A 15357-nucleotide genomic window follows, 5' to 3' on the forward strand; every position below is an offset into this window, starting at 1 on the left:
CATGCCAAAACAAGGCAACAGGTCGCATCGCAGCTAACCTCAGCCCTGAACAAAGTGTCTGACTGGCTGAATCACAACTGTCTTACGCTTAATGTGAGTAAGACAGTGGCCATGTACTTCTCCATTAGGAGGTATGATGTGGATAAACAACCCGACATCTTTGTTAAAGGAGAGGTCATAAACACTGTTGATAACTTCAAGTACCTGAGTGTAATCATTGATTCTAACCTGTCTTTTAAAAAACACATAAAAAAGGTAACTAGAGGTGTCAGAGCTAGTTTGGCTAATTTTAGGCAGATAAGACACCAATTACCATTATCTGCTGCTAAACTGTTCTTACACGCAATGATTTTTCCACATCTATTGTATTGTTCTACAAGTTGATCACAAGTAGGTGTGACCTCATTACAACCATAGCCATGCTCTACAAAATGGCTATAAAAGTATTAGATAAAAAGCCAAGAAATTACCATCACTGCGCTATTATAGCAAAATACAATTTATTGTCTTTTAATAGTTTTATTTGTTTTGCTGACATGTGTTTAATGTATAAACTTATTCATGATCTTGCACCACCACCTCTTAAGCAGTGCATTTTAATTTGCAAAGACAAACCTAGTGTCTGAAGGTCCTCTGTAAGAGGCGACTGTTATGGGGATTTTAGGAAGACCTCCTTTGGTCAGTCAGCTTTTTCTGTCAGTGCTGTGGAAAAATGGAACTCAATTCCTGTTCACATTAGAGATAGTTCAAGTTTTAACCAGTTCAAACTATCCTTCCTATCATATCCTATCCTATCCTAAGCAAACATGTGATCATTAACCTGTGTGCTGCTATATGTACTGTCAGGTGTCATATGTGGTTTTGTGTTTGAATTTGTTGCTTTATTATGTTTTATTGTGGTATGTTAGTGTGATATGATTGCTTTTAGTGTGTAACATTTCTAAGGACACGCATTGTCCATGTCTTAATGTATGTGATTATTTGATAGTTCCCTGCCCAGGGACCACGGATGCAAATTAGTTTTGTAGCTAACTCTGGTACTGGAGTTGTCCTGTACATGGCCCCTGTCAAATAAACCAATAAACTAAACTAAACTAAACTCTTCAAGCTTGTGTTTATAATCACGATTTTCCCTCCATATTTCGGATTTCACCTCTTTATTCAGTTTTTCAAGAAGTGTTTCTCAGAATGTGATATTACGCCTCTCATTACAGTGCCATTTCTTTATCTAGATAGGACATCGCCATGGTTAATTTTGTGCAACTACCGTTAGATATTTACATTAATTTCAGCTTCTATTCGATGGATGACCTCAGTGACCTCTGGGGTGAAAGTAGTTTTCATGTCTTAACAGTGCTACCCCCCAGTGCTGTTAGGCATCGAAACAATCTAAGTATTTAATTAATTTGTAATTTCTTCGTAATCCCATTCTCTCTCTCTCTCTCTCTCTCTCTCTCTCTCTCTCTCTCTCTCTCTCTCTCTCTCTCTCTCTCACACACACACACACACACACACACACACACACACACACACACACACACACACACACACACACACACACACACACACACACACACACACACACACACACACACTTACTCCTCACCATAGTAAATATATCCAGAGCAGAATTTGCACAGCAAACTACTAACTATAGGCCTACTAACACTAACTATAAGCAGCAATTCATTCCAGTTCTATTTCCTATAGGCAACATTTTTTTTTGGCTAGAAAATTGTGTAAACAAAATGAGCACTTGGCTACTTGCTATTCACGATGGCTGTGGTAGCTCAACTTTAGGAAAATAGTGATCACATCCACGGTTTCTGTGAGTGCTCATCATTTATTTCCACGTTTGACAGATTTGTGCCAGGTAAAATGCTCAACTTTTTGTCACCTATGATGTTTGCTTTATTGTCCATTTTCATGCAGATTTAAATGTTAGTAAATGTATGAAGTGGTATGAAGTGCATGTTAAAGGGCTTCCTTTTGCTTTCCCTCCCTTCCATTCCATCATTGCATTTGGGATTCGGACCAAAATCTTGCGGTGTTCAAACGAGTTAGAAAGGGGAGAGAATACCTTTAACCTAACTTCTAATACAGTAATTCAAAAGCCTAGGCCTAAAAACCATATGATTTCTTCTCTGAAAAACGTCACTCCCTGCCAACTCAATGTTATTTGTCTTGAAGAAGCAAGGCATTATTAGGTCTCAGAAATGAAACCGGTGCATGTGAGTTCAGCTGGGACATTTTCAAGTTCAAGGACCTCCGGTGGTTAACAGAGATCAGTTGGAGCTCGACATATTGCAGATTTGAATTTTGCACATCAAAATTGATAAAACATGACATGTCGAGCTCCCACAGCTGGGATAACCATCGTTTCCCAACTGGAAATATGACCAAAAGTCATCTGGGTACCATTAACCTCCTGGTTGAAAGCTTGTATGTACTAGCATTTCCTTATTTTTTTGCCTTATATAGGAGGCAAAAGGGACTTTCGGATGCACCCATCTCTAGCATAGGCCTAAAGCAGCCTATGTGAAATGTGACATTTGACTTCCTCGGTTATCTAGACTAGCACTACCCTTCATCCAACGCAAGATGTCGCTGCTTCCGTTGATGGTCATGAGGCAGAGTGCTCGCGTTGTTTGGGTGCTGCTGTTGCAGACCACTTGTCAACGCAGTGTTTACATTGGCCAGTCAAGTGCAGTCGGTGCGAGCCGATGACACATCCGCTGCCTTGGCGGGCCAGCAGCTTTTCCCAACTAATTGGAGTTGTAAAGAAGAGTGGGAAAGCAGATTGTGCTGTATAAATGTTCTAACCGGCTCGTTATCACAGTACACTAACGATACTGGAGTTCTTTCTGCTGCAGAGATGGCAGCAGCAACTGTGGACGAAGGTGTTCCGACGGCAACGGAAGGGAGCACCTTTTCTGAGGTTCACAATTCCTCCTGGACAGACAGTCAATTGCGAAAGTACCCTTTCCAAACCGTACCTATTCCCAGACTGTCTCATACGGACCCACGAGCTGAGATGCTCATTAATAATGAGGTATACATGATCAATATTGTGACTGATACTGGAGTGATGTTAGCATGCTAGCTCACAGACTAGCATTCTTGACATTACTTCTCAATGCATTCAGCAACTGCTAGCATGTATTATTAGCGAGAACCATCGAGAGTTGGTAGTGGATTAGAGCTAATGGTGTAAAATTTACGAGCGTATGCTGTATTAACAGTACATGTGACGCGTTGCTGTACCACGCACAGACCATCAGGTGTGTCAAAAACCTATGGGGTTGGTCGGAAAGGGCGACGTTATCTTTAGTTACTTGTGTTTACTTTGTGACGTGTGTAGGCTGTGGTTATGGCTACTGTTACTTTATTGACATGTTACAAGAAGGATGTTGCCACTAACGACATTGCTAATCAAGTGAATTGGTTCTGTGAACCGTGGTCCAAACTTTGCTCCCACCAAAGAGTAAACCAGTTCCATGGAAATGTTGGAAAATTGCTACTCTAACTGGGTTCTGGCATCTTCTGTGCTCAGCAAAGGACTTCGGCGATTCATACCAAAGTTGTACATGACTGGCATTAATGCACATTCATGCCACAAATAACTATGAAGTAATGTTTATTTGCGAGAAACACTTGCGCGTATTACCTAGCCCAAATGCTGTGTCATAGAGCTATGCTCTTCAGCCCCGTATTGTATTACCAAACAGATGCACTAGATTCTAGATCCCACCTGGCAAGCATTGCAAGCAAACGTAAGGAATGGGACGCTTTCAGTAGCATTTAATCGGTATGACACATGGATACAAGGGAAGACAATGAATTGTTGCCAACCTAGTGCTATTGTAACATTGTTTCGTCTGAACGGATAATTTGGCCTCGTAAAGGCAAAGTGTATTAATATTAATGTTTATAATTATAAACATTGCGTGTGCAGCAGCAACCTGAACTGTACATAGGTAGTATCCGCGCAACCATGCGCAGTTTTGGTTTGAGTCGAATCTGGATAGCTATCAAGTGATACCGTTGAACTACAGTAGTTGTGTTTCTCAGAAGTGGTGGCGCAGTGAAATGCAATGCTGACTGCCTCTAGTTCACCCACGTGTTCTTGAAGCGTACGTTCCTTTAGTCACGTAGCACTTGTCACTTCTGGTGACGTTTGACAGTAGGCCCCAGAGCCATCTAATAACAGAGTTACGCCACTCCCATAGACCTCTATGGACCAATCTTTCCACAGCAATGGCGGCTCTCATGGAGCCTCATGGAGAGTTAACATGGAAATCCCCATTGACTTTAGTTCTATTAGAAGTTACTTAGTTCCAGGAGGTGGCGGTATAACACAGAAAATGTGGTAAAGGTCATGTAATTTGTTTGTACTTAATCTTTGTTTGGTATGTGATGGTTCTGTGTTAGTTTCCAAGAACAGAAGTTTACTGTTAAGAAACATTTTAATCAACGCGAATCACATCACCAACCGACTTCCTGGTCCCCGGTTTGCGCAACTCTGTTATTAGATGGCTCTGGTAGGCCCATACAGCTGTATTAGAATGGACATGGTCTGTTAACTGGCAGAGACCACTGTTTGTGGCATTTTGCTGCACTTACTCAAGCAAATGAGTTAACGCAGTTCAATGGTGATTAGTGGATTATTATTCAGTATTGAATTTCCATCTGATGTGAAAGATTGCAGATGGAATTTCTGTAGAAAATATCATGCTTGTATGGTTTGGATTGGGGGAATGATATATGGCCACTAAACGAAATGAGGTCAGCCCTATGTTCTCACAGCCCATTGTTACCACAGGCCACTGAAGCCACAGCATATTCCTGGTGCTACATGTTCCTTCCCACATTTAAATGAAATTATTCAAAACAAATATAGGCCTTATATTCCACAACTCCATGTTCCACATTTCTGAGTAAATTAAGAGAACTTGCCTTTCTCCCTGCCATGGAACGTAGGGCCCTAAATTTGAATCAATTCATAGAAATGTGTGAACATGGGAACAGCAGGAATATGTTGTGGGACCAATGGGCCTACACATTAATGTTACTGATGTGGGACCAATGGGCTGCTGTGGGAACAATGGGTTGTGGGAGGGTGGTTGACGTTTAAGGGCGTAACACAATTAAAAAAAAAAATGATGGAAAAAATTGGAAAAAAATAGAAAAAAATAAAGCACTTAGTGGTCCGTGGAATTTCGGCTAATTTTTGCCATTTTTTGGGAAAATGTGTCCTGCATCAACACATTGTTTGTCACACCGCAGGAAAATGGAGTCACACCATAGGAAATTCACTGCATTATGGCCATTTTAATCCTTTTGTATACATGACTGACATCTGAGCTCATGCTAACTTGATAATGATGTTGTGTTTAATCTTAATATCTGTTTTCATTTATAAAAAACTTGTTTTCCTTCTATAAGAGCAGTCACACCACAGGACACCATAAAATGAACCTAAGCATTGCGTGACAGAAACATTGCAATATGACGACATATTAAGAGGTTAATAGTCACCTTAAACTTCCACAGCACTCTCCAATAACTGAGGTACTGACTGGTTTGGAGCCAGTCTTTAAGACCCTTGTAGTTGGCCTTGCAGCTGCCCGTTCACAAACATTGACATACATGTCACCCCACAGGATGCAATTTGTGTTACGAAATTGAACTTGTAGTTAATATTACTGTCTTCTGTTTTTTTCACATCTACATATCTTAATATAAAGTTAATATTTATGCAATCATGCCAAATGCTTCATACATTATTCAAAATGTTGTTGGTTAATTTATATATATATATATATATATATATATATATATTATATTCCAGGTTTCATTAATGTTACAGTCACACCGCAGGATATTTGACATATAAACATTCACATAAATCTTAACAAAAATGTTTCTTCTCATCTAAGACTGATATGAAACATAATGTACCACATCTTCTTTCATTGGCATTTGTTTTTTAAAGGAAAAATAACAGTTTTGTAGGTTTTTAACCAATGTTACGAAAAAACAAGGTGTCACGTCAACCACCCGGGAACATAAACATGCCCCCAAACGAAATGGGCATTCATCTTTCTGGTTCATTCATTCATGGTGTGAATATCACAAAGGGCAAATTAAGACTGACAATGTGTGTCCTGTCCTGTGATAGTTTTAATTCTGTTCCATATTTTTCAAAGTGATTCACAAGTTAAGAGGTGAAAGTGGTTGTGATGAATATTATCCTTGCAATAATCAATATGTAAGCTTAATGATATGTACGTACTGTTACACATTTTGTTAAACTGTAATGTTAATGGAATGGGGACCTTAAAGTGTACCTATTTTCTTTTTTTTTTAATGTAGTCCTTAACTTGTGTTTCAGCAACCTGTTGTCCTAACAGACACCAACTTGGTCTATCCAGCATTGAAGTGGGATGTAAAATACCTGCAGGACAATATTGGAAGTGGAGATTTCTCTGTCTATATAGCTGAAAACCACAAATTCCTCTATTATGATGAAAAGAAGATGGCTAACTTTGAGAACTTTGTGCCAAAGTCTCAAAGAGTTGACATGAAATTCTCAGACTTTGTGGACAGAATGCAAAAAACGGAGCAACAAGGAGGGGAGGAAAGGTATGGCATTGCTTCTCTCTTTTGGCCTTAGTAACTGTTGTGTTTTTGAGTACATATGCATAACATGTCGCCATTGCTTCTGGAACACACATAATGTGATGATAAATATGGGAAAAAATGAAATATGTCGGGCACTTCGAACAAAGCATCACATTAAGCTTGTTAATTCTAGGACTATAATCTCCTGTATGTACCTGTATGTTGGTGTCATTTCCGTTATTACCTGTAACACTTCAATGAGACATTATGGAACGTGCAGATATCCTGATTTAATATTGATGCCAATCTCTGTCATACCAACTGACTAAATACTTTTTTGATGAGGAGGAATAAAAATGCATTACATTTCATTGTTGTCTATGGTTTGCTCCCTTGTCCACAGGGTATACTTGCAGCAGACTTTGAATGATACAGTGGGGCGGAATATTGTTGTAGATTTCTTGGGTTTCAATTGGAACTGGATCAATAAGCAGCAAGCAAAGCGGAACTGGGGACAGCTAACCTCAAATCTTCTACTCATTGGCATGGAAGGTTTGTTTTGTCAGCATTTACTGCCTGCTCTCAGATAAAACTAGATGTTCCATCGTATGACGTACGATTGATTTCACTGTTTAAGCACTGTACCTGGCTATTTAATATGTAATGAAATTAATAGCTGAAGCAAATGTGTGGTAATGGTTTGTAGATTTTGAAGCAAAGTTGCTGTTCATCACTGTTCAAATGAGAACTAAGTTAGAGCCTGCTTTGGAAGATTATGAAGTTTTGTTTTTCTTTTAAAAGGTTTAGTAACTGTTATTTCTCTTTTCAATTGTGCATGCTCAGCTTGGGAGGAAGTTAGCCTAAGTGATAATTTATGACTTGCTATGTTGTGCAGGCTTAGTCGTAGGCTCGTCTATATTCCTACAATTACTGTCTCATCATGAATGATTAGAAACTAAGACATTTAATTGAATCAAGTCTTTTACTTTATCACAACAACAGCCTTAACCCTTCCGATGTCATGCATTCATTTTTGCTCGCTATTTTGCCTTTTATCACTCCATAGGCAATGTCACGCCAGCACATTATGATGAACAACAGAATTTTTTTGCACAAATCAGAGGTCACAAGAGGTGTATCCTGTTTCCTCCTGACCAGTTTGAAAGCCTCTATCCGTTTCCTGTTCATCATCCATGTGATCGACAGAGTCAGGTAGGCCACAGGACTACACAGTACCATTATGTTGTACCATTAATTCATATCTATAAACTTCACACAATATCGACATAAGTAGTCTGATTCTAAAAACTTCAATGTCCCTGCACCTGAACGTGGCTCTCTGATGTTATCGCAGGGGAAGGTGGTGTCATTTCATGTTTCAAAGGTGTCATTATGTAGGACCACTAGTGTCCTAAAGCAATATCGCAGCCACATTCAAAATATTGTTTTAGAGGCAAAACACAACATGAAGAGGCACCAAAAAGTTGTTGTAAATTAAGTTTAACACTAGCCTAGCGCAGCCAGACCCGTACAGCAAAAAGCTGTACCAGGGTCTAGGAGGGCTGGGCGGCAGTGTGGGCGGGATAAACGGTTGCTTCAGCACTCAACGTCACGCAATAGGATGGTGGAACAACCAACCCCCACACAATTCTGTGTAACGTCACAGCTGTCTTTCACAACGCACACGCGACACGCCCCTTTGTAGGTGCAGCGGCAACTTCGAGTCTCGTCGTAGCAGCGGCAACTTCGAGCCGTCGTAGCAGTGAATTTGTGTGATGACCACAGCCACAAACAAGTTTCCTAATAAATCGTGTTTTCACTTATACAGTTCAAAAATGCATCGTTTTCAACCACATGGCCCACCTTGATCAATCAGCGAAATGTCGAGCAATGTGGGGCTTGTTAAATGGTTATATTTATGATTGTTGTCAACATGGCATGTTCGGTGTTAGCTAGCTAGCTGTGTATACCCATAACTAATACATGGCTAGCCGCTAGCTCGGTAGACTAGGTGTCATTCCCATCTATTTAGTAAGCGACTTACAGACTTTCAAAGCTCCCAAATGTCTCGTTTTTAATGACATGGATCTTATTAGAATTTGGGGCAGGCATATAATACAAGGCTGGATACCTAGCTCTGTTACTGACGACAGGTTAGCTAGCCACTAGCGAGGGCCTCTTTGTAGGTGAAGCGGCAACTTCCAGCCGTCGTAGCAGTGAAAGCGTGTGATGACCACAGCCACAAACAAGTTTCCTAATAAATCGTGTTTTCACTTATACAGTTCAAAAATGCCTCGTTTTCAACCACATGGCCCTCTTTGATCATTCAGCGAAATGTCTAGCAATTTGGGGCTTGTTAAATGTTAAATTGTTATATTTATGATTGTTGTCAACATGGCATGTTCGGTGTTGGCTAGCTAGCTGTATACCCATAACTTTCCCTGATTGTCGCTCCCAACGCAGGACGCTCCCCGGTCAGCTCGCTCCCACTAGCCAGACTATCGATCCCATCTATTTAGTAAGCTACTCTAAGACTTTCAAAGCTCCCAAATGTCTTGTTTTTAATGGCATGTGTCTTATTAGAAATTGGGGCCGCAGTACAGTAGTGGTCTGATAATAGCGTGTGACTATCTGGTTCTGTAAAATGCTCAACTTAGCTTACCGAGCTAGTTTAAAACATCGAATGATCAAATGGTAATGTGTTGAGATCTATTTGTGTCCGATAAGTTCATGGTGTATTATTACATCAATTCATGTCAGCCACGAAATGTATTATCATCCAGGCTTTTTAAATTAAGTAAACACTTTCGTGCTGTACATAGCACGGACGGACACCATGCTTCTTCTTAGAAAGTTTCCTGTTTACTAGGTAGCCCGGCCCCCCTCGCGATTTGATTGGCCCTGTCATCGGATAACTTTCAGCCTCGCAAAACGACCGGGGTCCGCTAGACTGCCCCCGGGAGCAAATTCAATTTGCGGTCGCTAGGGGCGTCTAGATTTCTAGGCTAGTTTAACACTTTACTTAAAGCCCATATCTATGGCGCATTATAAGCGCATTTATAACAAATTATAATTACTTATAACATATTATGACTACACTCATAATGCTTCATGATGCTTTATATTAACAGTTATGAATAACCATGAATCTATCTTATAATGCTTTATAAATCCAAGGGTGTCATGAGTGCTCATTACTGGTTATAAACTACAGGCTGCCTGATGGGGCTTATAGTACATTATGAGTACCTATATTACTCTATGCACAGACCTTGATGATAAACTGTCATAAGGGCTCATAAGATGCTATAATGTTCCATGTTTTTGGTGAGGGCCCGCACACCTCGAATGTTTCTTTTTTAGCAGGTGCAGCTTTTCAAGGTACTCCAGTCTTCGTTTAACTCAAGGAAGAGCGCGACACTGCTTCTTCACAATTCACCACTTTTTTCTTTTTCTTTTTGTGCTGACGTTTCGGCACTAGGCCTTCATCAGAGTGTGTCTGATGAAGGCCTAGTGCCGAAACGTCAGCACAAAAAGAAAAATAAAAAAGTGGTGAATTGTGAAGAAGCAGTGTCGCGCTCTTCCTTGAGTTAAACGAATAATGTTCCATGTGACATCATAAGTCGTCAATGTGTGCTCTAAGTAAAGTGAAGTTCATATGGATGCATCTATAATGCACTGTATAATACACATCTATGTGTATAATGCATCGTAATGAACTATAAGCCCCATCAGGCAGCCTGTAGTTTATATCCAGTCACGAGCACTCGTAACACCCTTGGATTTATAAAGCATTATAAGCTAGATTCGTGGTTATTCATAACTGTTAAAGTGATACTGTCCCATTTTTGGAAATAAACGTATTTTACACCTCCCCTTGAGTTAAATAATAGGGTTTTACCGTTATCCAGTACTTTCAACCGTTTTGTAGCTATGGCAGTGCAAATTTTACCTCCAAGCTAGCAGTTAACATTGAGTCCTATGAGACCAGCTGGCGGCTAACTGGTCTCATAGGACTCAATGTTAACTGCTAGCATGAAGGTAAAATCTGCACTGCCATACCCAGAGAACGGTTGAAAGTACAGGAGAACGTTAAAACCCTGTAATATATCTAAAACACGTTTAAATGCACTCGAGTAGAGGCTATCCCAAAGCCAAACAACCCCTGTGTAAGAAGGTATTTTGTCCAAACCATTACATCTGTCATTCAACAACAACAAAAAATTCCAATGCACGACTAACTAAATATAATATCATTTATTTGATATGTTCTGTTCATTGTAGGTTGATTTTGAAAACCCTGACTATGAAAAGTTCCCAAATTTCAAAAACGTTGAAGGGCATGAAGCTATCGTAGGACCAGGTGACGTGCTGTACATCCCAATGTACTGGTAAGAGTTCCTGACTTTATCATAAAACACCCCACAAATATCTCGTGTTTTTCGCCGCTGAAGGTTAATGTTCAGCCACAAAAGAGTAATCATTATACCGAATCGTGTCAAATCTGGACACGTGAAAAAACAAGGAAGAAACCGGAATGTTTTTGCCAGAAATACAGGTATAAGGTGCAGTGAATTTTAAGGGTAATGCAGTTACTCATTACAAATCCCTTGCATAAAGTTCACAGGTATAGTGATTTCAAATGTGATTTGGAATATGTGGCAACTGCTTTGTCCCACAACGTGTCTATTCACTCGTGTACGTTTTTGTTGCTTTCCTTTGTCCATCTTTTTATTTAGGTGGCACCATATTGAGTCCCTATTAAATGGCGGAGTTACAATCACAGTCAACTTCTGGTACAAGGTAGGCATGAACACTGACACGATAAATCTATTTTAGGGTTTAAGGCACCTGCAAAAAACGCTTGCTGAATGCCCAAGCCCTTTTTGGGAAAAGGTGGCCTCGGCCTAATAACACCTAAATATCTGAGCCTCTGAAGCACCTAAAAACATGAAATAAGTTGCATTTAAAAGCTAGGACCCTTACCTTGCATAATGTGTTCATTCATCTCTAGCATACCCACATTTTTATATAAAAAGCTCAAATCTCAAGAGCCTGAATGCAGCATATAATATGTTGCTCCAGGCGCCAAAGGTTGAACAACATACACGCAGCATCAGGCTAAAACGGGTCAATACAGTGATATTTAGAGCTGTAACGATATTGTATCGAATCATGATAATCGTGATGTGCAGTCACTATACTGTATCCAGATGCAAGGAGGATATGTCCTTTCAAAGTTGTTACCCTTCAGTCCAGAAAACAACCACATGTCATGATGTGATGATGACATGATGGTTCTTCAAATCATCATCATATATATTTTGAGCTTTTAAAAAAATGATAAGTTGCCTTTTTGTAACCTATTATATGTATAAACTATAATTTTTTAAAATGTATATTTTAGGTAACACTTTATTTTAGTATTTCACTATTTCATTGGATCTACCACATTAGGTGCAGTGTAATAACCAGTGTAACAATATTTAATACCATGTAACACCATTGTAAATACCATGCCGCAACCCTAACCGCAAGGGCAAAATTGGCACATGGTGTTACACTGGTATTACATGCATGGTATTAAATATTGTTACACTGGTTATTACACTGGGCCTAATGTGGTAGGTCCACTGTAATAGTGAACCATTAGGGCAGTCATGGGTGAGCGGTTAGGGCGTCAGACTTGCATCCCAGAGGTTGCCGGTTCGACTCCCGACCCGCCAGGTTGGTGGGGGGAGTAATCAACCAGTGCTCTCCCCCATCCTCCTCCATGACTGAGGTACCCTGAGCATGGTACCGTCCCACCGCACTGCTCCCCATGGGGCGCCACTGAGGGCTGCCCCCTTGCACGGGTGAGGCATAAATGCAATTTCGTTGTGTGCAGTGTGCAGTGTTCACTTGTGTGCTGTGGAGTGCTGTGTCACAATGACAATGGGAGTTGGAGTTTCCCAATGGGCTTTCACTTTCTTTCACTTCACATTAAAATAAAGTGTTACCATATGTCATTGTATAATGTTGGCAAATGTGGAAAAAGAAAATTATGTAAATATCGTATTGCATCATGGTATGTGTATCGTGGTACGCATCGAATCGTGAACCCCTTGCCCATACTCACTCCTAGTGATATCAGTGTGGCAATTTATCTCAAATGAATAGTCTGAAGAAAAAAACCCGTAAGACTTTCATCAGATAAATTTACGTCATGGGTCCAATGAGTCATCTCCAGCACACCTGCCAGTTGAGATGTGCGAATAAAAGTTAGAAATAAATATGTGTTATAAATGAGTGTTACTCAAGTTTCATCTTTCTTTTGCTGTACCTATCTCAAAAACCACATTCTCTATATTCATCAGGTCATTGTCATTGATGTGTCATTGATGTGGATGTGTTTTCTTGTAAGGGTGCTCCCACTCCAAGGAGAATAGAGTACCCCCTGAAGGCCCACCAGAAAGTAGCCATCATGAGGAACATTGAGAAGATGTTGGGCGAAGCTTTGGGAGATCCTCATGAGGTACATTTAGCAGACGTGTATGATGCAGAATGTGTATTTTATTGTTCTGAAGCCATTGCAAAGTTGACCTCCTTATTGATTGACTTTTATGGGTTTTTGTCCTTCAGCACCCATCCTCTTGTGCGGTTCAATTATCAACTCATTTGCCTTAAAATGTGTTTATTAGTTAGAAGTAGTAGTAATCTGCTATTGCAGGGTGATGGGATTAATGTTGCAGTTGCCACGTTGACAAACAAATTCTCACAACAACTGTGTATTTTTTGTTGTCGGCAGATGTTTAAATTAATTTTGCTGAATGAGTAGCCCACATCATATTGTTGGGCAGTTAGGCTAATTTAAAATGGTAGCATACATATCAGGTTACAGTGCATATACAGGCGCAGCCATATTGTGTTTGTTGGCCAACAAGCAGGGCCGTCTGTCTGTTTTTTATCTCTGTGTGATGCAATGGCATTTTACTTATTGCAATTTCCCTTCCTCTCCACCAGGTTGGGCCACTGCTGAACATGATGATCAAGGGGCGGTATGATCAAGGTCTTAGTTAGTTTACTCTCCACTGAACTGGACGCTGCTAGACGTACTCGGCTGCATGGTGGTCTTGCCTGTAGAACTGTGCTGAAATACTTCAAGCAACCGATGCCTGCTCACAGCCTTTTATCATTTCGGGTATTTAAACTGGGAATACGTCGTCCGCATTAACAGAGGCTTTCCAACGTAGAGATGTCAACCTAAAGTTGGGTTGAAATGAAGAGATAAGAAAAAAATATCCAAAGCTTATGAATCAGTGAATTCATAAGAGCCCTCGCCTCTCGCTTCCACGTTAACTTGGCACTTGGGTTTGTGTTTGTTTCAGAAATGTGTTGTGCTTCTGAAATTTACTTTTGATGACATTCATTCTGTGGTTATGTATGAGTTTACAAGCTTGGCAACTATGAATATATAGTATTAATAATGACTTGGTTTATACGAATGGCCAAATATTGTGTTTTACAAACACTGAAGGAGCGTGTGATTGTTTGCTAGGCGTTTTGTTGATTTAAAAATGTAATTGTTGAACATTTCTTGTTTTGAACATAGAATTGATGGTATTTTTCTACAATTATTTTATGTATAGTTTTGCTAAATATTTTTCCCCAAAATGTGGTACATTTGAACTGTAGACCCCCCCCTCCCAAGAACCGATACCGATGCAGAAGAAATCAAGAAAAGTAGGAGGGCTCTGGTGAAGTTAAAAAACTTTACCATGGAATAATTATGAACACATTAAAAATGTATTGCTTAAGTGCATTAAATGGCATGGACTGAGTGTGGGGAATTTGTGTTATTAAGTTGTAGTTGATGGTTCTCCAGTTCCACTGATTCTTGGTGTAACTGTTGAGTAGGAATGTGTATTTAATTTGATTTTTTTAAAATTTCTATTGCAGTGATGATGTCCACATTCATGCCAATGTGCAATGTGTAACTGATCAAGTCAACAAAAGAGTTATAAAGGTTTTTATTTTGTTTATAATATCAAGTTTATTTTTCACTTTTTTTGCTGTGCAGTGTACAAGGGATGACTGTTCATGCAATTGCTGCATGTACGTGATTGAATACATGTCTAGCCTTTTTCAAATGTCATTGGCCAGAACAAATGCTGGAATTATTTTGTCAAGTACACTTCCTCACATCCTTTGTAAGTTTGAGTTTTGTTCGTAAGGACATGTTGATATATTTGAAGTGGTTCATCAGAGGGGCTGGCTAATATGGGAAGAGTTCAAATCTTCACCCATAATCTTAATTGTGTGCCAAATGTGTGTGTGTGTATGTGTTTTGTTTATTTCTTTTTTTTCATACTTCTCAGAAAACATCAGATGGCTTTGATGACGTTTTATACAAACAGCTGCAAATCGTCCATTGAAACACAAATACCACTTTGAAACTGATGAGGAACTATGTCGATGCATCATCTATACTCTCCATACAACTGTACAGTTGCTGGTAAAAGATCAGAAGACAAGGATTCAGAACTTGTCCTTAAGTCCTATGGAAACCTTTTTGGATCTTCCGAGTGCTTTCTATGAAGTTCTTAACCCTCTGAGGTCTAAGGCCTTTCAGAGGCTTTTAGGCTGCTTGCACCACCCTGACATTTTCAAGTATTTTCATTTCATATATATATATATATTTGGAACCTGGAAGGTCTGAGGTTTCTAATGGTGTGACTTATATGTTTCAATGAC

At 39.7% G+C, this 15357-nt stretch overlaps 1 protein-coding gene across 2 annotated transcripts; it reads left to right on the forward strand.

Moving 5' to 3' along the window:
• Nucleotides 1-1850: 1850 nt before the first annotated feature.
• hif1an (hypoxia inducible factor 1 subunit alpha inhibitor) lies at nt 1851-14196 on the forward strand. Of its 2 annotated transcripts, none has more exons than XM_063192066.1 (8): nt 1851-1873; nt 6395-6645; nt 7028-7176; nt 7691-7836; nt 10909-11015; nt 11364-11427; nt 13028-13138; nt 13627-14196. In XM_063192066.1, the coding sequence occupies exons 2-8, from the start codon at nt 6539-6541 to the stop codon at nt 13681-13683; spliced, it is 741 nt and encodes a 246-aa protein (XP_063048136.1). In that variant the 5' UTR covers nt 1851-1873; nt 6395-6538; the 3' UTR covers nt 13684-14196. The 2 variants fall into 2 exon arrangements, with proteins under 2 accessions (XP_063048136.1, XP_063048135.1); XM_063192065.1 differs by lacking the exon at nt 1851-1873 and adding an exon at nt 2687-3052.
• Nucleotides 14197-15357: the final 1161 nt, after the last annotated feature.

The sequence above is a fragment of the Engraulis encrasicolus genome, chromosome 24 (assembly GCF_034702125.1).
Source record: "Engraulis encrasicolus isolate BLACKSEA-1 chromosome 24, IST_EnEncr_1.0, whole genome shotgun sequence".
In the NCBI taxonomy this organism is placed as follows: Eukaryota; Metazoa; Chordata; class Actinopteri; order Clupeiformes; family Engraulidae; genus Engraulis; species Engraulis encrasicolus.

Coding starts and splice junctions, on each gene's coding strand:
- hif1an (XM_063192065.1), top strand. CDS start 2,876: ATGGCAGCAGCAACTGTGGACGAAGGTGTTCCGACGGCAACGGAAGGG. Junction 7,177..7,690: donor TCTACTCATTGGCATGGAAG/GTTTGTTTTGTC, acceptor ATCACTCCATAG/GCAATGTCACGCCAGCACAT. Junction 7,837..10,908: donor CATGTGATCGACAGAGTCAG/GTAGGCCACAGG, acceptor TGTTCATTGTAG/GTTGATTTTGAAAACCCTGA.